The sequence below is a fragment of the Mercenaria mercenaria genome, chromosome 5 (genome assembly GCF_021730395.1).
Source record: "Mercenaria mercenaria strain notata chromosome 5, MADL_Memer_1, whole genome shotgun sequence".
Taxonomy (NCBI): Eukaryota; Metazoa; Mollusca; class Bivalvia; order Venerida; family Veneridae; genus Mercenaria; species Mercenaria mercenaria.
The window spans coordinates 52270734-52298385 of NC_069365.1; the positions used below are offsets into that span (position 1 = coordinate 52270734).

Genomic DNA, 27652 nt, shown 5'->3' on the forward strand with positions numbered 1-27652 from the left:
CCCACCCACTTTCAAACAAATTCCTGACTAGTCATGACATGAGAGCGAAAATGTACCACTATAACATAATCAGGAACTAAGAAATTATTCATTATCGAAACTATAAAATTCGACGACATATCAAAGCAATAAATTAAATGAAACACTTACAGCTTAAGGTTATAGAACAGAATAAATCAGTTTGACATTTCCCTGTCGCAGATCACTCAGGAATTCCGACAGAAGTATTAGTAAGGAACCTTTGATTGGTTGTTGCAGACGCTTTCACGTGTAAGCCAATCACATTCTAGTTTACAAAACTCATTCAAAGTCTAAAACCCGATATCGGAACCCGGGATCCGGAATGGAATTTCTTCTTTTATTTAAGGCCGACAGGTGGGTAGGCCTAAAGTGCGAAAATAAGGTTATTTTCGCGAAAATAAGATTTTTTTACGAAAATAAGCCATATATTTTTTATTATATATCTAATTAAAATTTATTTTATATCATTATATAGAGACGATCATTTGTCACTTATAAAACAAAACTAAACGAGTTTAGTCCAACAATTAGGAAATTATAGCGATTTTAATTAACATGCGTCAAAATCGCTTGCGAAAATAACTTTTTATGTGCGAAAATAAGCTATATTTTATTTATTTATTACCTAAATGAACTTTAGTTTATATCATCATAAAGATACGATCATTAGACACTAATAAAGCAAAATTAAGTGATTTTAGTCCAATAATTAGGAAATAATTAGCGATTTTAATTAACATGCGTCAAAATCGCTTGCGAAAATAACTTTTTATATGCGAAAATAAGCTATATTTTATTTATTTTTTATCTAATTCAATTTTAATTTATATCATTATATATATACGATCATTAGATACTTATGAAGCAAAAATAAGTGATTTTAGTCCGATAATTATGAAATAATTAGCGATTTTTAATTATCATGGGTCAAAATCGCTTGCGAAAATAACTTTTTTTGTGCGAAAATAAGCTATATATTATTCTTTTAATATCTAAATGAACTTTAATTTATATTATTATAAAGACACTTATAAAGCAAAATTAAGTGATTTTAGTCCAATAATTAGCGATTTTAATTAACATGCGTCAAAATCGCTTGCGAAAATAACTTTTTATATGTGAAAAAAAGCTATATTTTATTTTTTTTTTATCTAATTCAACTTGAATTTATATCATTATATAGATACGATCATAAGACACTTATGAAGCGAAAATTAATGATTTTAGTCCAACAATTTTATGAAATAATTAGCGAAATTTATTAACATACCTCAAATCGTAACGAAAATAACTTTTTATATGCGAAAATAAGTTACTGAAATTTGGTAGACTAATGATAAGATAGTGATCGATTATATGAAGAAAGAAATATTTTCACAATAGTCGTACTTTTCTTTGAAGTATATACACCAAAGCGTTACCCGATGTCAGCACAATGCGCATTGCAGATAATATACACGTGGTTTATATAAACAAACAATTAATCAAGGTGTGATAATCCAATCAAAAGTGATATGTTGTTTGTAGTAGCAATTAAAGGGAACAATGGAGAGAAATATTATTATATACCATATTATTTCAAAGAGACAGAAGTCGTTATTTTGTATGATATAAACTATTTTTCTATGTATTTTACGGAAATTTCACCAAAAAAAGTAATTCTTATTCCCGTTTATTAAAATGCGAAACCTGCATCTCTCTGCATATATAAATATATATATATATATATAACGTTTTCCTGATTATGATTGTAAATATTAACATCATAAACTACTTTGAATAACATTACAAATATTTATATTTGGATGAAACCCATTGAAATGAGATGCATGTATCATTCATAAAAAAAAATAATAATAAAAAGAGATTTAAAATATGTAACTTTATTAAAGTTATTTTAGTAGTTGTACTTGTGATAACTGTCTATCTATATTTCGTTATTGCTACACCCCTCTTTCGAGCGAGTGTTATGATGATTAAGTAATGAACAGATTGTGGCTATAAAGTTGATAATAAGACAAGATGCAAGATACAAGAAGATTTTATTTAAATCGGATAAGTACAAACATATAACACTAGCTTAGAGCTATTTTCCGACAAACACATGTAAATAAGCTCAACATAAGTAAAACAGCTGTAATAAAATGTATACATGTTAAAGCACATTAAAGCAAATAAAACATATCTGACTCTATTAAAGCAGATAAGAACAAATCACAAATTGTCACATACATGTTAAAGCAACATAAAAACAACTTAAAGCAGCTGACGAAGACATTTGCATATCCAGCATACAGCATTATGTAACTAAAGCTAAAAGGGAAAACAAGGATTACACACAGAGAAATAAAAAGTACATTTAAAACCACTGGTATTATATAATACATGCATTACAGATGACAAAGCAAGCAAAGCACAAAAAGAAACTAAAACAAAAACTAAGAAAAAACAAGAAACGCGGCAATGCCACGAAACCAGGTTTTCAACACTTTTCATAAGAATAAACAAGAGTGCCAGAATGTCACAATATACGCCCGTCACAGCAAATTTCTTTACTCTAGCACCTGTATTTGCAGATGTAATTTTAATTTTGTGGTTGTATAGTAGTCATTGTAATTCTTTTGTTTTTCTAAGTCCACAAAAAAACTCCTTACCAGGTAGAGATACCTTAAAATACACCTAAAATTAGAAAGTAACAACTATGTTGTACCACAGAAAAGTGGTCTTGGTTTTTCCCTACGGTCAATTATAAAAAAGTTACAATATAAGTTATTAATAGTAACAACTAAGGGAAGTTAATCTTAAAAAAAAAAAAAAAAAAAAAAAAAAAAAAAAAAAAAAAAAAAAAAAAATACAAAAAAATTTTTTTTAAGTCCACACAGAAATCCTTACCAGGTAGAGATTGGTCAAAATACACCTCAAAATTGGATGTAACATGCATGTTGTACTACAGAAAAGTGGTCTCGATTTTTCCCTACGTCTAGTAATGAAAAAGTTACAATATAATCTATTTATAGTAACAACAAAGGGAAGTAATTCTAAAGAAGGGAACTGCGCAAGACACTTCGTCTCATGATGGTGTATAATTGTGCTAGGTTACATCAAAATCCCTCAATGCATGAAGAAGATATGCTCCGGACAAAGTTTTCATTCTTGTATCCTTTGACCTCTGTGACCTTGACCTTAGACCTAGGGACCTGGTTCTTGCGCATGACACTTTGTCTCATGATGGTGAACAATTGTGCCAACTTTCATCAAAATCCCTCCATGCATGTAGAAGATATGCTAACCCTAACCCTAACCTAACCCTAACCCTATTTTTAGTAACAATGACCTTGACCTTGATCCCAGAAACCCCAAAATCAATCCCAAGCTACAACTTTATATAAGTTTTCTATACACCAAGTTTCATCATGATAGCTCATTCCTAAGTTAAGTTATTGACTGGAAACCCTTTTTCTATTTTAAGTAACAGTGACCTTGACCTTGACCCCAGAAACCCCAAAATCAATCCCAGCCTTTGTCTTGATATAAGCTACATACATACCAAGTTTTATTCAAATACCTTTACCGCAACGAAAGTTATTGACGGGAAACCCTTTTTCTATTTTAAGTAACAGTGACCTTGACCTTGACCCCAGAAACCCCAAAATCAATCCCAGCCTTTGTCTTGATATAAGCTACATACATACCAAGTTTTATTAAAATATCTTTACCGAAACAAAAGTTATTGACCGGAAACACCAGTTTGACGCCGCCGCCGCCGCCGCCGCCACCGCCGCCGCCGCCGCCCGCCCGCCCGACCGACATTTACCCCAATCTAATAACTCAGGTTTTCGTTGAAAACCTGGTTAACTAAGACACACAGGGGAAGCAACTAAAGCGGAACTATAAACACGTGGCACATTTGCATTTGGGGCCAGTCCAGGTGCGTACCAGTCTGACAAATTCCTTGTAGTTATCAATGGTCCTGATTTCATTTGGCATTTATTAGAGATCTTTAATTTTCTTGTGACATATTGTGAATTAATTTAAATGTTTCAGTGGCAATAGTTCTGAGCCTACCTAAATGAAGTGATGTCATATCAACTTTGTTTAGTAATGTGTCGTATGAGGAAGAAAAATCGTTAAAAACAATCCTAAGTGCTCTGTATTGAATTTTTTCTGTATTACTTTTGCTACAAAAGTGCCAAATTAACGGACAGTAATTAAAGTTGGATTAATAAAAGTTTTGAAAATAACTAATCTAGTATCAAAATTTAAGAATTTACTTAACCTTTGTAGAATATTTAGTTGTTCTGCTGCCTTTTGACATAAATTAATAACTTGGCTATCAAGATTTAAGAGGTAATCAAGAATAATTCCTAGAAGTTTAACTTCATCTTCACATATGATCTCATTTTGGTCAATTTGAAAGGATTTTACTGACTTATTTGTTTTGCTTCCTACACATATAGACTGAAATTATTCTGGATTTGCCTGCATATGGTTAATGTCAAACCAGTTTATTAAAGATTTACTTTTTGTTTCTAAGGTGTATTTGAAGGTGTTTAGATCTGCATGACTGAAGGACTAAAACATCATATTTAAAAGACAGTGAATATTTCATGAAGTTTTTTATACATCTCATCTGAAATTATACTTTAGAAAGGAGAAATACTATTTAAGCAACATCTTTTAAACATTTTTTACTTTTCTTATATTCTATTAGAGATATTTAAGTAACAAAAACACCACAACGTAGTATTAAAATCCAGTAACAAATCCAGTGTCTTATCATATTTTTTTTTTCGGCGACGCCGTCTAAATTCGTTTTCGTTACCTATGCAACGTGACTTCAGTTTGCAAATCAAACTACTTGATAACGCATTATAGATAATTTATCAAAATAGAAGATTTATGCAACACGCTGCCTGATTGGACGAGAGTGTCAATTTTTTTTCACTCTGTTGATTGTGCTACGCTGAGTGAAATGTAGACAAAGCGTTTATTCTAAACGACGCTGTTCGCAGTTTTAAAGCTAACTTTGGCTCAGTATATTTAACAAGAATATTGATATATCTCAAAATGATAAGTAAGTTTAATAAATATGATAAAAACCTGTTTAAATACCAACATATATCAAATTAAAGAAAGAGCTGAATACGGTCTGCGTATCACATGAATAAGGGTGTGATAAGAGTCTTTTATGTAGAGAAGTGCTTTTTAAAAGATTTTCCTTGTTACAGTTGACGTCTGTATATGAAAAGGTTTCTTGCTTTTGTGACTTATTCAGATTGCATATTAAAATGAGTACTTGTTTGCTTTGACATATTTGTTATAAATTATTTAACTGATTTATTATATATGAATATTTTTCTTTAGTATGGTATGCAAATATTGAACTCAGTTGAAATCTGTTTTATTATATATATGCTATATAATGACTGAATCTCATTACACTGAAATGAAGGTACGCTGCATACAGTTTATCTATGTGATACGACTACGGTAAAACTTCGCTTATGAAACAGAAATATTGAAATAATTACAATTGTATGTTGTGCTTGACCTTCACTTTTTTTTTATAGGTGTGACGTCATTGTCCAAAGATTCATGAATAGCGAATATGCATTTGTTAAAGCGGGATCAGTTGGCTTATTTTAGAAATAAATAAAAATAATAAATAAAAAAAATCCTTTCATTGATTTTTTCTCATGTATTCTAATCAAACTTGATTTGTAGCATCTTTATTAGGCCCGCAGCCAACTTTGTTCAGCTGGGACATTTAACCCCTTTTAGGGGCTGCTAGAGCTAAAACTAGAAATGCCTTTATACAGCGTCTCATGAACAGCTTGGTGGATCTTTGTCATACTTGGTCTGGAGCATCATTATAAGGTCCTCTTCCAAATTTATTTATATAGGAACTTGGGCCCTATTAGGGACCACTATAGCTAAAAGTAGACATGCCCTTCTTCGCATTAACCACTAAAATGTAATGGATTTTTATCAAACTCGATGTGTAACAATATCGTAAGGTCTCCTGCTATTTTGTTACAAATGGGGATAGGGACCAATTTAGCTAAAAATATAAACACGTTTAATGACCTCTTCTCATGAACCGCTTCATGAATCTTCATCAAACTACTGCTGTAATTATTAGTCTAAGGATAAACGAAACAAAATTGCAACCCTACGAAACCTTTGCGAAAAATTAAAAGAGAACCATTTAAATTGTTAAAGTGCGGTGTTTAGTTTTGTAATTTGAAAAATGTTAGATGAAAGATGAATGTTAGATGAAACATTCATAAACTTCTTTCCTTATTACAATTCGCCGACCATCATTTTTAAAGATATTTCTTGTTTAATTTGTAACTTATCTACCCCCCCCCCCCCCCCACACACACACACACACACACACACTTCCCTTTAAAATGTAATACTTTAAAAAGCTTAGTATTTCTTTTTATTGCAATATAATTTCAAACTTAACATTTGCATTTGATAGATATTGGAATATTTCAACAACCTGATCCAGAAAGCAATTTTTTCCATCCTTAGGACATGCTCATGCTCATTATACAGGATTGTCCCACAAGGGACACAGCCTGATGTTTAAAGTCAATCAGGTGTGACACAAATTTGATAGACATGTACGAAGGCTTTTCAACCCCTTTAGGAAACTGGCACAGCTTCAGAATGCATTGAACGGGCGGGATCAGACTGTGCAACTTTATTTGAAGTACTGTATCAATTTTATGCGTGGCTGGTATCCCAGTGTCATTGCAGCAATGGGCGAGAATACTCGGTAAAGATATACTCAGTGAAACTAGTTTCAGCTGAGCTGTAAATACTTTATAAGATATTCAGAAGTCTTTGAGGAATCTAGTTAGCTGTGGAATTATGTATATTTGTTATCATTTCATAGGCATCATTAATGCTTATGCCAAATAACTCTATGTTGGTCGGGTAACCAGGATAGGAAAATCAAATTTTAAAAACACGTAGATTTCGAACAAATACATTACTTTACCCACATCTGAATAACCGCCTTTAAGTAAGAATAATAAATATCAGGAATTTTTGGTATGATTTCATTCCAGGATTTAATCATCACTTCATAATTTCTTTATTATTTTAAAACGTGTGTATTTCCGCATCATTATATTGTCAAATGTTGTGTTTTAATGTACATATGGCTTGACTATCATCAATTTGATTTTTTACGTGTCACTCTCATGTTCCGTCAAGAAATGCACTTGCACGATGAGAACATATAATAAATATGAAATGAAACCACTACGTTTTTTGACACACCATTTATGATATTTAGCCAGGTCGTGTTATGATATACTTTTTTTCCACGACTTTTAAGGAACGGAAAGAGACACATATAAATGTCTAGAACTTATATACTAGCGAAAAGGAGAAACAATGAAAAGAAGAAAAATCATTTGATGTATAACCTGTTATATGCAGACTTTATAAACAGGCAATATTAATTAAACATTTATGATATATAATTGTATTATGTAATATTATTCAAAATGTGTGACAGAGTGTAAATTAATTATAAATAATCTTTGGATCAGCAAATCCTTGAAGTCAGTCACACTCTCCATTTTGTTACATTTTTGTTTGTTTCGTTGGTAATATGTAGGTTTTCTTATAAAACAAATTATATTGTATTTATGATTCATTTATAAACGAAGATTTTTTTTCCTGCTTCATCTAAAGATACACACAATTTTATAATAGTGCAATTGTATCTATTTTAACTTATTTGCTTATATTAAGCTTTTTTATATTAATCATTCCGACATTGAATTTGGCACTGAAAATATTATTTCTTAAAGCATAATGAAGTGGGTATTTTTATTATATCATAGTTAAAAACGAAATTTAAATTTAAAAATAATATCGAAGGTGTTTCATTTCATGTCCATGTAGTCCATGTAGAAATCGACACCAGAACTCCATTTTATGCTTCTTAGGCCCTTTAGTTTTTTATTTGTCTATATTGGTACATTATTATTTTAGATTTGTTAATAATTTCTTATTCGTTTCTTTCAATGTTTATCTTCCTTGTTATAAATATTCTGATACCTTGGCACCCAAAATCTTTCAATTTTGTTAGTGTTTTTTTCCCCTACTTTCCTTTGGTTGTCATTACATATTTACATTGCACTGTCTCCACATATTTACACATAGTGCGGCCATTATTTCTACCAAACATCTAATATTCTGTCCTTTCTGTCGGCAGAACAATTCCTGCACAACAGATGGTTGTTCACTATTTCATTCATGAGATGATATTTTGATATTGGCAGAACAATTCCTGCACAACCTCAACTACACATTTTTTAACTTTTAAATTATTTCTATCGCTGTACATTTTGGCAGAGCAATTCCTGCACAAAATCACACATAATCATTTACAATTGAGGTAGTTATTTGCTTGTATTCTTGCATAGGGTGTGTAACAGTCTGTCTCCTGTCCAGTGTTTGTTCAGTCTAGCTTTGAAGGAGTTTATTGTTGGTGTCCCTATTACCATTCATGATAAAAATACAGTTATAGTTTTTAAATTGTATTAGATTTTATAATATTTCCTGCTATTTCTGACTGTGTTTACACTCCGGGATCTGTCTATCACCAAAGTGTCACCACAGTGAGTACCGTGGTACATAAGCCGGGATGCCGGGTTTTAGCCCTCTTCGTTGCGCAGGCGTATTGAACATTTCCGGGAAAAGCAACATCTCGGTAAAAATTCAGCGCAAAAGGTAAATACGCGAACGCATTTGTAAATCTTAGGGTTGTAAATGTTTGCTTTAATAGCATGTGTTGCTATTACTAAATATGTATTCTTGTTTTGTATCAACCCATTGTTCTTGACAAGTTTTACGCTTTGAATGTAGATCTACAAAGTTGATAGTCAGAAATTTTCGATCACCGAAAATTATTCCGATGCAAATGTCGAAATGATTTGACTGCGGACACACACTTTGTGGTCAAGACCCATCCCTTCTTGGAGGGCTTGACCTATCTCTATCTGTCACAGGGTGAGAAAAATATTTAGCCAGACCGTAACTCGAACCCCGTGAACCCAGGGCCTCCGATGCTCAACCGACTGAGCTACCCGGTCGCATAGTTCTTAACTACTATAACTTAACGGACGCTGTTTTTATATTCTGATGGTCGCATCCATGAAGATATAAAATAATAGCAACATTTTTAAAACAATTATTTTTGATGGAAAATGAAAAGAAAACGAAAAAACGGGCCATGAATTGAGCTGGCCCTAATGACAACGATATTTCCGCATGCTACCATTAATATATCGTTCAAATAAATTGCTATTTTAAGTGAAATAAGTATGTTTACAACATCATTTATGCAAGTCCTAACATACGTTTGATACCTCTTTTTAAACATACTTCCGTAATCCTGGAATCTAAAGCTAGGTTTACGGTACTGTAATCCTAGCCACTGCCACCTTCAAAACTACAAAGGTCCAAAATAATTGAGGATAAATCACAGTACACAGTCATGTAAATTTTTGTTTTATCGCTTGCGCATATTGCCGTGTAGATGTAGTAAATGTTAATCGTGTACAGTACATACATAAATAATAGGTTAAACCACTAGAATATTTGTATTTTTGGAAATAATCTGATAAATTTTACGTAAGTCCAGGCCTCAACGTTTAACAGTGTCCCGGGATCCCAAGGATCCCAAATTCTAGCAAAGGACACCCATTATTCAAAGCTAGGTGTTCCTCCAGGATACCTGTTTTCAGTAATGACAATGTAATTTCCACATGTAATACCGAGTTACATTCAAAGATTTCTTAATTCTAATACCGGTATTCAACCAAAAAAATATGAAACAAATTAATGTTGCTTTCATCTCACAAAAACTGTTAAATCTTGAATCGTATTTATTTCTTTTCTTGCTTCAATTTAAATTCAGGAACGACCTGTATTGGTTGCAGCAAAATAAAGCAACAGTTATTGTTGCTGAATTCAATTTGAAACAAGAAAAGAAATAAATATGATTCAAGATTTATCAGTTTTGGTTGAGTACATTTTCATCCTTTCAAACTGGAGGGATCTCTTGTATTGGTGAGAGACACCAAATTCTACAGGTAGGGGCCCTCTGGGACACCACTGAAAAATGTAAAGTGTTAAGGCCTGAAGTCAGTGAGGAATTGAATCCCCTATTGATACATCTATAGTGGGCAGAACATTGCTTGGTGCATACCAGTGCACGGCATATATCATGTTTCTCTGGGAAATTCTCGATATATATTTAAAATATCATCTCTTGTGAGTCCCATTTCATTTGTTTACACCACGCATGTTTTTATCCAAGTGTGGTTTATTTCCGGTATGGCCACGTGATCACAGTAGAGCAGACGATGCAAGGCTAAAACCGCAGTTTTGTGTTCTACTCTCGTTAAAAACAGTTTTTCTGGTAAAACAGGTATTGAAGAAGTAGCTTGCAGGTGGAATTTAGGGAAAAAAACCCATTTTTCTTTTTGGTTATTTTATTTGTTTTAATTACATAAACTATAAACCCTTATCATGGCATTTTATATGGACCCACTGTACTTCACTTTTCTGTAGCTTATGCTGTTCAAGTATTTGATAAACTATGTGGCCTAATGGCATTTTTGAATAGATTTCCTAGAATAATGGAAATATATCATTAGCTATCGTCAGTTATTGATTTCATGCAATTAGACTCACATAATTGTGACAAATCATCTTCAAATGAATTCCTTAAGATAATTGTTGTATAAAATATGTTTATTCAATATATAGATGCAGAATAGAGAGAGGGGTAATTGGGTTAAGCGATATAATATAGTCTTGTGTTAGATATGTCTTATACTTCACTTTAATGCATAAATAGTTCAAAATTACAACCTGCAGATTAATATGCCGTACGCCGAGTGTTGGTATACTTCCACATGAACTGCACCAGTTGTACTGGTACTATTTTTAGCTCCCGCCTATTACGTCACCGTGTGACTAGAAATATGTAAACAATATGCCAGGTTGAATACTCAAAGATCGTTCTACAAAGTGACAATAAAGAAATACCATAAGTTAACCCTTAGCCTGCTGGCGGCAGATGATTCTGCCTTTGCGACCAGTGCAGACCAAGATCAGCCTGCACATCCGTGCAGTCTGATCATGGTCTGCACTGTTCGCTATTCAGTCAGTAAATTTTCAGTGCAAACCCCTTTGAATAATAAATGGTACTGTCCAAATTGAAAGATGGACCAGTCCATTATAGAAATATAGCAGGGTAAGGGTTAATGTTAAATCATTTTTTACATTTAAAATGTGTAGTTTTTATGCCGAGCATTGGTCTGCCCACTCTAAGTTTTATTTGAATTTATCTCATATTTGCAACAAAATTCGCATTTAAACCAAAATGACAATGACAATTTCATCGGAAATTTCCTCCACTATTTTGGTATTTCCAGTGTTTGATGCTAGTGGAGATATTAAGAAAAATAACTCAGTATTTTCTAGGATCGCGTCAAATTAGTTGGACTACCTTTCGACAATGTTGGCAAAAAGCCGGTCAATATGAGTATTGACCGGGCCGGTGGTCAATACTGGTTAAAACCGGTCAATACCGGTCAATACTGGTCGATTCAATACTAGGGTTATTCTTGATCGGTCAGTATTGGTTTATTCAACGCTTTTATACATTGTACATCCACAGATTAGCACAGGCTGTAATAGTAATATAAAAATAATAAAGCAATTTGAATAATATAAAGTTTTGTTCATTAAAAAGTATAGTGGTCAATACTGGTCGATTCAATTTTGGTCCTTGGCAGTGTGTCCTGGTCAGGCTCCATTTTGGACAATATACTTAGACTGGTCAATACTAGTTTATTCAATGCTTTTATCTTCTTACAGTTACCTTGATTTTAAATTAATTAAAGGTTCTATTACTATAAATTACACTCAGTGAAATGGACAGTACTGGTCAATTCAAATTTGGGTCCTATGCAGTTTTCCTGATCAGTACATGTACTGGTCAATACTGGTCAATTGAATATAATGATGGCATTACTTATTATGTCTCCCCCAGGAGACGTATTGTTTTTGCCCTGTCCGTCCGTCCGTACGTCACACTTCATTTCCGAGCAATAACTGGAGAACCATTTGACCTAGAACCTTCAAACTTCATAGGGTTGTAGGGCTGCTGGAGTAGACGACCCCTATTGTTTTTGGGGTCACTCCGTCAAAGGTCAAGGTCACAGGGGCCTGAACATTGAAAACCATTTCCGATCAATAACTAGAGAACCACTTGACCCAGAATGTTGAAACTTAATAGGATGATTGGTCATGAAGAGTAGATGACCCCTATTGATTTTGGGGTCACTCCGTCAAAGGTCAAGGTCACAGGGGCCTGAACATTGAAAACCATTTCCGATCAATAACTAGAGAACCACTTGACCCAGAATGTTGAAACTTCATAGGATGATTGGTCATGAAGAGTAGATGACCCCTATTGATTTTGGGGTCACTCCGTCAAAGGTCAAGGTCACAGGGGCCTGAACATTGAAAACCATTTCCAATCAATAACTAGAGAACCACTTGACCCAGAATGTTGAAACTTCATTGCATGATTGGTTATGAAGAGTAGATGACCCCTATTGATTTTGGGGTCACTCCGTCAAAGGTCAAGGTCACAGGGGCCTGAACATTGAAAACCATTTCCGATCAATAACTAGAGAACCACTTGACCCAGAATGTTGAAACTTCACAGGATGATTGATCATGAAGAGTAGATGACCCCTATTGATTTTGGGGTCACTCCGTCAAAGGTCAAGGTCACAGGGGCCTGAACATTGAAAACCATTTCCGATCAATAACTAGAGAACCACTTGACCCAGAATGTTGAAACTTCATAGGATGATTGGTCATGCAGAGTAAATGACCCCTAACGATTTTGGGTTCACTCTATGAAAGGTCAAGGTCACAGGGGCCCGAACATTGAAAACCATTGCCGGTCAGTAACTTGAGAACCACTTGACCCAGAATGATGAAACTTCATAGGATGATTGGTCATGCAGAGTAGATGACCCCTAACAATTTTAGGGTCACTCTGTTAAAGGTCAAGGCCACAGGGGCCTGAACATGGAAAACCATTTCCAATCAATAACTTGAGATCCTCTCGACCCAGAATGTTGAAACTTCATAGGATGATTGTTCATGCAGAGTAAATGACCCCTATTGTTTTTGGGGTCACTCCGTTAAAGGTCAAGGTCACAGGGGCCTGAACATTGATAACCAGTTCCGATGAATAACTTGAGAACCACTTGACCCAGAATGTTGAAACTTCATAGGATGATTGAACATGCAGAGTAGATGACCCCTATTGATTTTGGGGTCAGTCACTGTCTATTAAAGGTCAAGGTCACAGTGGCCTGTTCATGTAAAATCATTTTTTGGAAATAACTTGAGAACCACTTGACCTACAATGTTGAAACTTAATAGGATGATTGGACATGCAGAGTAGATGACCCCTATTTATTTTGAGGTCACTTGATCAATGTCACAGGAGCCTGAACAGTGACTTGAGAACCACTAGGCCAGGAGTGTTGAAATTTAGCGGGATGACTGGACATGCCAAGTAGATGATCCTATTTGCAGCCAACCATCAGTGTCTCTTTGACTTTCGCTCCTGACCCCTATTGACTTCTTGCCTATAGGACTTTGCATTGGGGGAGACATGCGCTTTTTTACAAAAGCATTTTCTAGTTTTTAAAATAAAGTACCATGTTTAAGCATTGAGAATAATACAGTGGGATTATTGATCATGACTGCTAATTAGTGACTAGATAAACAGGCCAGCAACATCTATTGTATATTGTAAGACATGTGTCAATTAGGCAATATGACACTGCTCTCAAAACACAAAACACTTCCATGAAAGGGTCCAGGTGTCCACAGCAATTTTTCATTAAATTATTTATTCCAGTAAGAATAATTAGATTTCATCACTTGTGAATCAAACACTTACTGCAACAGTTTATAAAATACTTTCAGTTAAATTAGAAGCTTTTTCACTTATTGTGACAATTTTGTTGAAAAATAATATATCTTTGTTATTTAATCTTTCAGAAAATGTTCAATGACCAAAAAATTCAACCAGTATTGACCAGCCGACCACTTCTTACCAATTTAGGAATACTGATTAGGTTGCTTTAACTAAATAAAAGTGCCTGCATTCACCATAATCAAGCCCCAAATGCTCTTAGACAGTCATTATTGAATTGTTCATAAACTTTGCAAAATATTTCAACAGTCAGTATTGACTAATTGACCAGTATTGACGAATCGACCAGTATTGACCACTTCAGGGAGTATTGACCGGGGCGATTTTAACCGGTTAAAACCGCTGGATAAAACCGGGAGCGGTTTTAACCACTCAACATTGCATTTCGAGGACCATAGACCTCCAAATGTCTGTGGGCGCACCTCGATTTGGCTCATTTTCAACTTGAAGAGCTGCCTATATTTGACTGGAAAACCTGTAGTCTTCTCCATAAGTTGTTCTCTCAGCTCATACCTTTGGTATACTCTTGTCAGTCTCAGTCTGCATCGGATTAATTTCATGAAATTTAGGAATAATGAAAATCTTCAAAAATATATCTTAATTAAATGTACTTAAGGATTTTTTCAGTTGTCATTTGTGTCGTAGCGCCAGACTACCGGTAATTACGCAAAATGTAAAATCTTGTGTAAATTTTAATCGTACATAATTATCAATCTGACTGAAGTACATCTCCTATTACGCTACGCATAGGATCTGAGAACGACCTATTCATAGCCTCGTTCTGACGACCCTTTCGCTAGCCAATCAGAGCCTAACTTACAACATCTTGCAAATCTACCTGTAGCCTTGACTTTTGATATTTACAATTCTTATGTCGTAATGTATCAATAGCCGGCTAGCTCAGTTGGTAGGCCACTTGCTTTGTAAGCGAGGGGTCCCAGGTTCGAGGCCTAGAATAACTGCACATTTTTCTTACTCTTTGACATTCGAACAAGTCGTCTGATTGGATAAAATAAAAATAGCAATACTGGAAATCCAAAATATACAGAAGACGAATGTAAATGGGTCGTTCTCAGATCTTCGTTTAGAAGATCAAGCACTTTAGTCAGATTGCATAATTATGTATTTAACTTCATGTCTTTACAATAGTTTTAAGAACAGTTTACACATTTTGTCCATGTAACATCACAGGTAACTTATTGTCATGCGATCATTGCAGTCAGAGTGAAGTTTGGGTTTCCTGTAACCTGTATAAAAAGGATATTGATTTAACGTGTATTGTTAATAATGTTAAGAGTATTTCACCAGAATCTATAATTCTTTTTTTTTGGTTTTAGATTGAAATCATCAAACTTTAAAGCAGTGTTCACAGTTTACATGGTTTAGATACAGAAAAAAATATTTTGGTAATTTACATTTCAGTGAATGGTTGAGGGAGGTACCATATAAACATCCTGGAGGCAGAAGATAACCAGGCAACTGGCTACCTCTTTACAAGACTAAACTCTTTAGTAAGTCTTAAAAATTACAATATGTACATTCCCGTAATCAGCCAATTGTCAGGGTTCCCATGCAGCCAGGATATTTGTAAAGTTCTTGGGGGTTTTTTTGTCTTGTTTTAATGAAGGGGCCTCCATGGCCGAATGGTTACGGTCGCTGACTTTGAATCACTTGATCCTCACAGATGTGGGTTCGAGCCTCCCTTAGGGTGTTAAATTCTTCATGTGATTGTGAGGAAGCCATCCAGTTGGCTTGCCAGCAACTTTTTTCCTAAGTGGTACCGAATATCGGACCTGTTCACAATTGCAAACGGTTTTTCACAATTTTCACATTGGGTCCACCGTACCCATTCACAATTGGTGAGAAAATCTGTAAAATAGTAGAAAAACGTTAAAAAGCATTGAAAAACTAAAGACGTTTGTTAATACTTTTGCCAGTAAAAGCGTCTGATTGATCAAGATTTGCTATGTTCGTCACCCTATATTATCGACCCTTGAACGTTAATTCTTAATGCGATTAGGTACGAATCTAGTAAGAATCATTTAAATGGTTCCATTACACAGTTGTTTCATACACCCCATTGAATGACATAGTATATCAGGGGGCAAAGGTGTATGAAACAATTGAGGATGAAATATTTCGTAATCAAGCATCTGGATGATAAGCGATCATGATGTCGCGAAACAGTAAATATTACACAAAAACTTAATAACAATGCCTAAAGGCTGCCAGAGAATAGATGCTTTGTTTTTGAGTCAATCTTCAGACGTAAATGAGTCTGCACTGCCAGAAAGCCAAGAAAATGATTTCTGTTCAAGACTGTTGGTGTTGCTATCAAAAATGGAAGTGGCATGTCAGCTGCCGATGAAACTGACAGTTTAAAACCGAAAGTGGAAATAATCAAAATAATGTCATAGATAGTGTTGCTCTGCCTGTCCCTAATGTAAATAAAAAATCACAAGGGGGAAAAATTCATATTTTTCAGAAAAATTACTCTAATTTTCACAGTTTTTCTGGTACCGGACCCATTCAGTTTTTTTTTTTAAAAATCAGTGCTTATGGAAGGTTGGTGGTTCTACCCAGGTGAGGGGAGCGGTGGTCTAGTGGATAAGGTGTTGGCCGCTCAACCCAGGAGTCGTGGGTTTCGAGCCCCACTGGGGTCACGACTATGACTTCTCATATGACACCAGTACTGTTTTATCCAGGAAGCGGACTCGAGAGTGGTTACAGTAAGTTTCCATCACAGTCGAGCTAAAACAAATTAGTATAAACTACCCAGGTGCCTGCCCATGATGAAATAATGCATGTACATGTAGGGGCACCTGGGGTCTTCTGCCACCATCAAAGCTGGAAAGTCATCATATGACATAATTGAGTTGGTGCAACGTTATACCCAACCAAAATTTTTAATTAAATTTCAAGGCCTGGAAAGTTTTTGAATTTTAAAAAGAAAGCATCAAATCAGAAAAAGTTCTGGAACTATGCTTCCCTGATAGGAAGTTTGGAAGTGTTCAGGTGTACTGACTCTTGATTATCAAAGTACAGATCCTCTTGACAAGTCAGTTGGGGATTGTCTTGGAGCACAGACCTTTTTTATGCCTAGGATTGTCAGTCAGCTTGTGGGGTTTTGCACTGGGTGTTTTAATTAAGATTTCTAAAAGCCACACCAGAGTTGCGATCCTTTACTAGTCAAAAGAGCCAAATAGTTTGTGTCACATATATCTGAAAAAATATTTTACCTAGGATTATGAAACATAATAGGAATAATATTCAGGATGTGAAGTTGTGCACCTTTGGTTTTGTGAGAGATTTCGATCAGCCAGACCATAAAAAGAACTTCCGGTTGTGATAAACCCTGTACATTATTTTGTTGCAGCTGTTGAAGCTATATGCTTTATTATCACTGCATATTTAATTACTATATCTTCTACAGAGTCTACAAGACCAGTCTGGTTTCCAGTGCGCTAGTAGCAGTAGTTCCCAGGTAACACAATCTGAGATGCCAATCAGACGGAAACGATCCTCCCCTACCATGGAGGAATCTCGGTCAAAGAGAGCAAAATACACACAGTAAGATATTATGCATTTGCATCTGGAGTATACCATCATTTTTGTTTCAAGATTTAGAGTGTTAAGTATTTGCGAATGATTAGTATATTGCAAAATTTATGAAAATATTAATTTTAATATAAAAATTATTCGAAGGCAGAATGATACAAAGTAATTCTATATTCAAACAATCAAATTGTGCTAGAAGCTTTATTTACCATAATCTTGGGTCTAAAAATAGTTCTAAGATGCTTTGATTCTGAGGAAGCCATCTGGCTTACAGAATGTTGGTGGTCCTACCCAGGTGACCACCCGTGATGAAATAATGCCAGGAGGGGCTTTTAGCTGGAAAATTGCCATGATTTTTAATTGTCAGTTTGACGTTAAAACCCAATAAAACAAAACCTATACTTTAGTTTAAGATGTTTGCAAGATAATGTGAGATGATATACAGAATGTGATACTTTATTGTCTGTTACTATTTCAGATCCCGGAGAGGACAGACTAGTTCCACAGAAGCATTTAGTGCTAAGCAATGTATAGCATGGTTTCATGAATACACAGGTAACACATGTTTTTTTTGTGAATATTTTTCTTCGTAAATATTTTTCTTTGTGAATATCTTTCTTTAAATATGGAGTGTCTAGAAGTTCATAAGTGATCTTGGAATATTGTTTTACTGCTTGAGCATTAGAAATTGAGTTTCCAAAATTTTACATAATATTGTTGAAAAGTTTTAAGTGGTTATGGAGTAATGATCTTGAGACTGATAATGCTAATTACCCTGGTTTCCTCGGTCAACGAGGCTGAATGAGTACAAAGTATAAACATGATATAAAAATTCCATTGGTTTGTTAAATGTGTGAATGTATCATGTGGATGATTTGTTTCATGCAGATCCTGATGAGGATGTATTGGGACCAGAAGGTATGGAGAAATTCTGTGAAGATATAGGAGTGGAACCTGAAAATGTAAGCATGAAAATTGTCAATTCTGTACATAAATAAATTGGAAACATCTTCATTACTTTCATGAAATAGCTAAACAATATTTTGATACATGCCAGCACCTTTCCATTCACATGAATGAAAGGATATAGTTGTACACTCGTACCTACATGTAAAAATCATGTAATAGGCGATAAATTGAGTTTTAAAATGTTCCTATTTAGTACATGTGCACTGAAGTACTTAAATAGAAATTGATATTGTATGTTTTTGTTTCAGATTGTGATGTTGTCTCTAGCCTACACATTAGATGCTAAATCAATGGGCTTCTTTACTTTAGCAGAATGGCTTAAAGGCATGTCAGAATTACAGTAAGTTAATATATTACTGGGCATGCTTTTGATGGAAAATGTTTACTTAAGAGTTAAATTTATTTGCTGTAAATAAAGAGGTGGCAGCACTTTTTCTCTGTGATGATTTGATGGAACATACCAAGGCCTTGCATCACTGCCTTGATTTCGTATGGGGTTGCAGCCGTTTTGCACGTAAGTCTCGATATGTGAATTTTCTGAAGTTCACCTCTGATTCATGCAGAGAAGTTTCAAGTTGCTTGTAAGTATGTGAGTATGTGACAAAAATGTCTAAAGTTTATAGTTTGGTCTGAAAGTCTCTTAATACCAATCATTCTGGTTATCTTTTTTCTAAGATTTATTCAATACAGTTTGCAACAATTTTGTGTCAAATGATTGTTGTTTTGTTTCTTTAGATATACCACTAACATTCATAGTAAATTTTTGATGTGTGAATAATAATTGAGCCGTGCCATGAGAAAACCAACGTAGTGGGTGTGCGACCAGCATGGATCCAGACCAGCCTGCGCATCCGCGCAGTCTGGTCAGGATCCATGCTGTTCGCTTACAGTTTCTTCAATTCCAATAGGCTTTAAAAGCGAACAGCATGGAGCCTGACCAGACTGCGCGGATGCGCAGGCTGGTCTGGATCCATGCTGGTCGCAAACCCACTATATTTGATTTTCTCATGGCACGGCTCAATTGTTTTAGCTCATGAAAACCAGTATTATTGTTTTTAAATTTTTTGAAGCTGCCTAATCTCTTATCTTTTCTTATTATAGGTGTGATTGTAGCAACAAAGTTCAACAGAAATTAGAATATCTTAGAAATTTGTTAGAAGATCCTGTACAGTTTAAAAATATCTACAGATATGCATTTGATTTTGCAAGGGTAGGTTCTGGTTCTTAGTGCTGTTTTTCCAAATGCTTTGTGCAGTCCCTGTGTCCTGGTCAAGAATGTATGGCAAATATGGATATTTTTTGGTTTCCTGACTGTATAAATGGCAAAGCTTTTAACTTTATTCAAGAAATATAGTACATCTTGTATTACATGTACTTCATTGGGTTATAGACAAAAGAAAGATTAACTGTAAACAAAGGCAGTGGAACTTGGCTGAATTCTTTAAAGGGGCAGGTTTATGCCTTCTTTATGTTGCCTTCATTTTTTCATCACATTTACCAGTCTGAAAATTATTTAATTTGTTGGACTTGAAATTTTGTGATTTTAATTCCTTAATTTCAAAGATAGTATGATGGAAAATTTACTTAATAGTTGAGGATATAATTCTGTGGATTGACTAATCCTTGAAAATTAGTCATGCATTAAATTAATAATTTCGCAGTAAATTTGCTGAAAGTAACATTACATGTATTTTAAAGTCTGTTTAGGACACATAATTAAATAGAATTTCAGAACCATAATTTGTTCAGTAAAATAAATGGATAATTATTTCCACTTTCAGGATAAAGACCAAAGAAGTATGGACATGGACACAGCGAAAGCTATGTTAACATTGTTATTGGGTAAAAAATGGCCACTGTTTCCCAATTTCCATCAATATTTAGATGTAAGTAACATTAGCAGTAAAGAGATTAGTAAGTCTGATAAACTGCTTGGTTTGACTGATAGTCTGTAAAAGTTGTCTAAGTTTGCATAGTATTACACACATTTATAATGTACGCGGGATATTTTACTGATATACTTGTTACAATTTGTAACTGTTTAGGGCTTTAATCTTGTGCCCCCCACTCCCCTACCTTCAAGCCGAATGCCCAAGTTTGTCAAAAAGTATTTGACCTAGAGTCATTTAATATAATGGGATAGTTATTCAGCATTTGAAGTTGTGCAATTTGTGTTTTGCTTGGGATTTCAATCTGTAAGGCCAGAGTTTTGGCCCTTGACTGTCAAAAATAAGCATATAGCGCCAAAAGGTTTTGTTATGTATCTCAAAACGTATTAGACCCAAAGAATCATGAAACCTTATAGGAATATAATTCATCTTCAGAAGTTGTGTACTTGGGTATTTGTTTGGGATTTTATTCAACCGGACCCATATGGTCCTTGACTTGGTCAAAATTATGCGGTTATGGCCTAAATAAAAGATTGTGTCACATATATCTCAAAATATTTTACATGGAGTCATGAAACATTAGAGAATTGTCGTATAGCATATGAAGTTGTGCACCTAAGGTTTTTTAGGCTTTCACTGACCACAGTTGTGGCCCTTGCCTGTCTAAAAATATGCAGCAAGGCCTAAAAGTTGTCTCGCACTTGTCTCAAAAAGTATTTCACCTAGAGTAATGAAACATTAGAAAATTTTAACATAGGATGTGAAGTTAAGCACTTTGGTGTTTGTTTGGGATTTCACGCAGCCTGATTTGAGATACAGGTCATTGCTTTAGTCAGTAATATGTATAAAGGACCTAAAAAGTTTGTGTCACATTTATCTCAAAAAGTATATGATGTGAGTCATGAAACTACAGCTATGTTGTTCAGCATGTGAAGTTAAACTTCACAAGTTTCTTTAATCTTGCGTGTAATAAAGTTATTGGTGAACTGCATAATCAAGGATTTTCTCAAGAGTTTATATTTGAAAGTACATGTATTATTTGTTTATTTTCAGCAATCGAAATATAAAGTGATCAACAAAGACCAATGGTGTAATATACTTGAGTTTAGTAGAAGTATATTTCCAGATCTTACTAATTATGATGAGGATGGTGCTTGTAAGTATAGATAGTTGGAAGGCTACTTATTGCCCATACTGTTTGCGTGTAAACTTAAAATTGGTTAACCATTCAGTTGTCCGATTCCCTATTGGTAAAATCAGTAACTGGATAATCACATTCTTTAATTCAATTCATTGAAGAAAAAAAATCAACATTTAGATGTGATCATAGTGTTTTAAGTGAATCCATCTGTTTGATAGGTGATAATCACTGAAATTTGACCATTGTTCCACTGTCTGGTTTCTGCCTCAAATTGAGCAACAAGGCAGTGTACAGACTATTAACTAGTAAGTTTCCTGACTTATGACTGGGTGTGTACCAAAAATTGGGGCCTCCGTGACTGAGTAGTGAAGGTCACTCAGGGCCTCCTCTGCCAGTCGCCAATGTAGCCAAATGCTACAAATTCAAAGAACTGGCTACAGATTTTTGAAAGCAGTTCAGCTTCAATTTGGCAGTTTCTCTCAAAAAGTGGCTACAACTTTCTGAGGCCCAGTGGAGGCCCTGTCACTGACTTCAAATCACTTGCCACTCACTGATGTGGGTTCAAATCTCGTTTGCTGCATAAATTTGTTCATGTGAGGAAGACATCCAGCTGACTCATGAAGTTTGGTAGTTCTACCCAGTAATAATGGCTGTGAGGGCACCTGGGGTCTTCCTGGACCATCAATTGCTGGGAAATTGCTATATGTCACATAAATGTGTTGATGTGACCTTTAGCCCAACAAACAAAGTACCAAAAAATCAGGGGAATTTTATGTGAATGATTGGTAATAAAATGTTATTAAACATACTCAAATAAAATTTCTGTTCATTTACACAGGGCCAGTATTGTTAGACGAGTTTGTTGATTGGTTCAAAGATCAAAGACAGATGAGCAGCTGATGTAATGATGGGACCAAAACGAGAACATGCAGAAAACAACAGAGAAAATCATTACACTTGATTTTGCGCTTAAATTGCATAATTTTTACAAGGACTTGGAGAAAAATATTCTAATGGAGTAAAGTTTTTAGTGATGTTAATTAGGCAATCAGTTTTTCAGAAATCCTCAGTAGTTTTAAATTTGGTAGAATTCAAAGTAGTACCAAATTAACGGAGTTAGCTGATGTGATAAAATGTCTTTCCATTTTAATAAATCATGCCAGTAAGATGGGTTTTTGATCACGGGTCCTCATTACATGGGTCTTTCATAGCTATTAGTAAAGGTGTGTTGATTGCTTACATTTCATGTGTTCATTTGTAACATAGACTTTCATGAAATAGTTACAGAATTAACTTGGCATTAAATATCTACAGTATAAATAAGATATAAACTACAGGGCCGATATTCATCAGCATTTAAAGTCTGAAACATGGACTTAAATTCTTGCTTTTGTCAAATTAGCACAGAGGGTAATGAAACTTTGCATGAATGTTCATTCTGTGGCTGTGGACAGCACTGTAAAAGTTACACAAGGTAGTGGATCTGTAATGATATTCGGCAATTTTTGTACGATTAGGTATCTTCTGTATCCGATTTCGATATTCTCCAGCTTGATGTTTGCACAACCTGCATTAGTAGCCAGAAAATGCCGATAAGGCATAAGAAGATTTGTCATATGAGCGGCGCCATGAGAAAACCAACATAGTGCGTTTGCGACCAGCATGGATCCAGGTCAGCATGCGCAGTATGGTCAGGATACATGCTGTTCGCTAATAGTTTCTCTCATTGCAAAAGGCTTTGAAAGCGCATAGCATGGATCCTGACCAGACTGCACTGATGCGCATGCTGGTCTGGATCCATGCTTGTCGCAAACTCACTATGTTGGTTTTCTCATGGCGCGGCTCAATTATGGAAATTGCTGCCTGTCACCTCAGGTCCATTACCTTGACTTTACTATAAACAAATTTATGGCAACATGAATATTTGCCCATTATTAAGTGTCAACTTTAAACGTTGATTAATACGGACACTAGTGCAGAATATTCATTACTATACATGTATGTTATGTTTTACTGCAGTAGAGAGGGAATTGTATTTGGTGGTGAGAATATATATTGATCATTTATTGTCACTGTAAATGAATGTTTAAGCTACTGTTTTGATGATATTTATAGATCATTAAATTTGTTTGGAGAAAATGGCAGACATTGTGCGACAGCGGGCACAATATTCTTATTTTAAAAGGTCAAAGTTACTACCGAAGTGTTCAGTTTTGGGTTTATCTGGTTCAGAAATAAGTAAATTTATTTGAGCAAAGTACAACACATATTGATAAACTTGCTGTCTTTTTTATAACAAATATGAAATACAGAAATATTACATTACAGTAGAAAGAAGTGTATCAATATTGATGCAGTTCCAATTTGTAATTTATATATTATGTAAATGTTTAGCTATTGTTTTTGAGAGCTGCTAATGTTCTTACCTGCTCATTGTGCCATGCTTAAATGTGATAATAGCCTGGCCTGATCTTGATGTTTGTTTTAAACCAGATTTTATACAGTAGACTAGAATATCAAAACTCTAATAAATATACGGTGGGGAGAAAAAATTATTCAGTTTTTTACACACTAGCAACTAAACTGGTTCTGAAGACTAGAATATCAAAATGAATGAAGAAAGGCTAAGTTGGGGAGGAAACTTATCAGTTTTTCAGACACTAGCAACTTAACTGGTTACTTTTTTATAAGAAAATAAATATTTATTAGTAATAGATAGTTATAGGCAAGTTTAAGATGATCAGATGATAGGAAATTTACATTAACCCTTAGCCCACTTAATTTTTATAATGGAATGGTCCATCATTCAATTTGGGCAATACCATTTATTATTTGAAAGGGTGTTTGCTGAAAATTTACTGACTGAATAGCGAGCTGTGCAGACCATGATCTTGGTCTGCACTGGTCGCAAAGGCAGAAATATTCACCGCCAGCAGGCTAAAGGTTTAAGAATTATTGGGAAGTTGAAGCTAATATGAATGCACTAAAGGAAAATTCGAAATTTATGGGAAAGTTTTAAGATTATTTGAAATCTACTTGAAGAATTATGATGAAGTATAAGATATTGAATTGGAAAATGTTTTCAAAAAATTATAGGGAATTTTATGGAAATTTGTACATAAAAATGAAGTCTTTCAATTGCATTGGTTACCTTGAGTATAGAAATGAGACACAGTCTTTTTTTTTTGTTATTTAACAACATTTATGATTATGGGTGTGAGAACATCACTGCTGCATGTGGTTCTGGGAGGATCTGTGTATGAAAAGAATTGGAACCACTGCCTTACCTTTGCATGATCGTAAGAGGCGACTAATAGGGTCTGAACACTTGGTTTTGCAGTTTCTCTGTGATTCCAGCAGGTATGCAAATTTTGATTCCATACCGCATATTTTTATTTCGATGTAAATGAGAGGTGGAACCAAAATTTGTAGTCCTGTTTGGCGCCATATAACCTATACTGTGTTGGTGCGCCGTAAAACCCAAATAAATAAATAAATAAATAGATTATGAAGAATTTGTCTGAAAATCTGTTATGTTATGTATTCTAAATGAAATTGTTTTCTTTTGGAGTAAGTTTTAGAAGTGCTATTTTTTATTTAAAGGAGAACTTTGTAATTATTATTTGATGTGTTTTAAGTTGTGTGTATATGTTAATTTTACTGTGTTTGTCCTACAACGTGTTAATGAACCTCGCTTGAGACATACTTACGCTTTTTACACTGTTAAATTAAAGCCACAGTGAAAACCCTGCAATTTTGATATTAAAATTCGAAAATTTCAAAGGGCTTTGGTTCATCCATGCAGAAATATAAATCTCTGATCAAAGTTGAAACTATAATGCTGAGTACATCCCTGTTCTTTGGCAAACCCGCCCGCTTAGCTCAGTAGGTAGAGCGTTGGTCTACGGATCGCGGGGTCGTGAGTTCGATCCTCGGGCGGGGCGTATGTTCTCCGTGACTATTTGATAAACGACATTGTGTCTGAAATCATTAGTCCTCCACCTCTGATTCATGTGGAGAAGTTGGCAGTTACTTGTGGAGAACAGGTTTGTACTGGTACAGAATCCGGGAACACTGGTTAGGTTAACTGCCCGCCGTTACATGACTGAAATACTGTTGAAAACGGCATTAAACCCAAAACAAACAAACAAACTGTTCTTTGGCAGTCTGTTCTTGATTGTTTTGTATTCAAAAATGTAACATAGCTGGGCGTAAATGAATATTCAGCAATTGTTTGAAAGAAAAAAAGACAATTATTTAACAGAATGTAGTAGTAATTTATCATGTCTGTAACTGATAGTGATTGTACTAAATAGTATGTAATAAATCTTCCACGCATTATAATCTTGTAGATTTGATGTTTTATGATACATACAAGCACATCTGTATAAAGATACCTCATCTCTCATAAACCATCTTGTTGATATCTGATAAAACACCAAAAGTAATAAACAATATTACAATTACTTTGTTGTTTGTTATTATTTAACAGTAAAATGAAATAGGCTATTGCACATTTGCTTAAAATGTAACATAAAGAGCGGCATATCTTAGTGATATATTACCAGTATAATCAAGTCATAGTATCGTCAGATGGAAGATTCAGTAATTTGTTCATTACCAATAATGTTGACTAACAGTATGACCGCATGTGGAATGTACTGTTCCATATTAAATATCAATGTATGTAAGGTAGGTCGAAAAAAATCTGTTAACTGGGCTCCTGAACAGTATAATGACAACGAGCCTCTACGAGTTCTACAAACAAACCAGTTTTATGATCAGGGTGTCATTGGGAACCTAAAGTGACGACCTTTCCACCAGTGCGTTACATTTGGCATTTGAATACAGATAAGCGATAGTAAAACGGCAACAAAATCTGATAAGAACGAATCAGATATCAGTAGGACAGATGTGCAAGAATCTTTGTCATATTGACAGATGCTTGAATATCAAAGCAAGTAACTCGCAAAATACATGTCTACGTGTATCATTGTGACTGAACATAAGCTCCACCATTTCAATTTACAACATGTTTCTAGATTTTAGACACACTTTCATAGCATATCCTCTCCATAGTCGTAACGTACTAAAACGTATAAGCATCTGGTGGCCCTTTCACGCTGCCGTAGAATCAACATTTATAACAGGAAATTCATTTTGAAAATATTTCTGAAATGCCTAGGTCTACAGCTGTAAAATACGAAAGTATCGGATATCCGAGGCATAAACTGACATTTTTAGACAACGTCAAAAAAGACCCTATGAACGATTTGACGAAGTTCCAAAATCTTCATACATTGTATACCCGTAACAGACCCCTGTGGGAATCGTGCTTTTTCCGAGTGCAAATAATTATCTTAATACACAGATGTATTTTCATTGCAATATAGAAACAAATACTAAAATTACTAAGGCTTGTAACACCGTATCCGGTTCTCATTTGCGTTGACCCGTATAAGAATGAGTTTTGTGAAACAATTCAACCAGCACCAACTGTATTTAATTTTGTCTAAATTGATAACGTGAATAGAGCGACAAGCAGTTTAGATACAGTATGGTCAATTGATTCACCGTCAGTTTCATGTATCTGAAAGGGGTATATAGATCAAGTGCGCAATTAAGATCTACAAATGAGTGAAATTCTGGAAAGCGAACCAGAAAAAACGGTGTTAGAATGCTACGCGTATACATAAAGAGCGGCATATCTTAGTGGTACATTGCCCGTATAATCAAGTCATAGTGTCGTCAGATGCAAGATTCAGTAATTTGTTCATTACCAATAATGTTGACTAACAGTATGACCGCACGTGGAATGTACTGTTCCATATTAAATATCAATGTATGTAAGGTAGGTCGAAAAAAATCTGTTAACTGGGCTCCTGAACAGTATAATGACAACGAGCCCCTACGAGTTCTACAAACAAACCAGTTTTATGACCAGGGTGTCATTGGGAACCTAAAGTGACGACCTTTCCACCAGTGTGTTACATTTGGCTTTTGAAT

General features: G+C 34.7%; 1 protein-coding gene across 1 annotated transcript; it reads left to right on the top strand.

Moving 5' to 3' along the window:
- The first annotated feature begins 8700 nt into the window (after positions 1 to 8700).
- LOC123557215 (DCN1-like protein 5) lies at positions 8701 to 26112 on the top strand. Its single transcript, XM_045348551.2, has 10 exons — positions 8701 to 8781; positions 15512 to 15600; positions 17523 to 17659; positions 18126 to 18202; positions 18536 to 18609; positions 18865 to 18956; positions 19718 to 19826; positions 20398 to 20502; positions 21559 to 21661; positions 22485 to 26112. Exons 3-10 carry the CDS (start codon positions 17589 to 17591, stop codon positions 22544 to 22546), a joined length of 693 nt encoding a protein of 230 aa, XP_045204486.1. The 5' UTR covers positions 8701 to 8781; positions 15512 to 15600; positions 17523 to 17588; the 3' UTR covers positions 22547 to 26112.
- Positions 26113 to 27652: the final 1540 nt, after the last annotated feature.

Excerpts from the sequence above, each read along its gene's own strand:
- LOC123557215 (XM_045348551.2), top strand. The coding sequence starts at position 17,589 with ATGCCAATCAGACGGAAACGATCCTCCCCTACCATGGAGGAATCTCGG. Across the intron at positions 18,610-18,864 it reads TAGGAGTGGAACCTGAAAAT|ATTGTGATGTTGTCTCTAGC; the intron begins GTAAGCATGAAA and ends TTTTTGTTTCAG. Across the intron at positions 21,662-22,484 it reads TTATGATGAGGATGGTGCTT|GGCCAGTATTGTTAGACGAG; the intron begins GTAAGTATAGAT and ends TCATTTACACAG.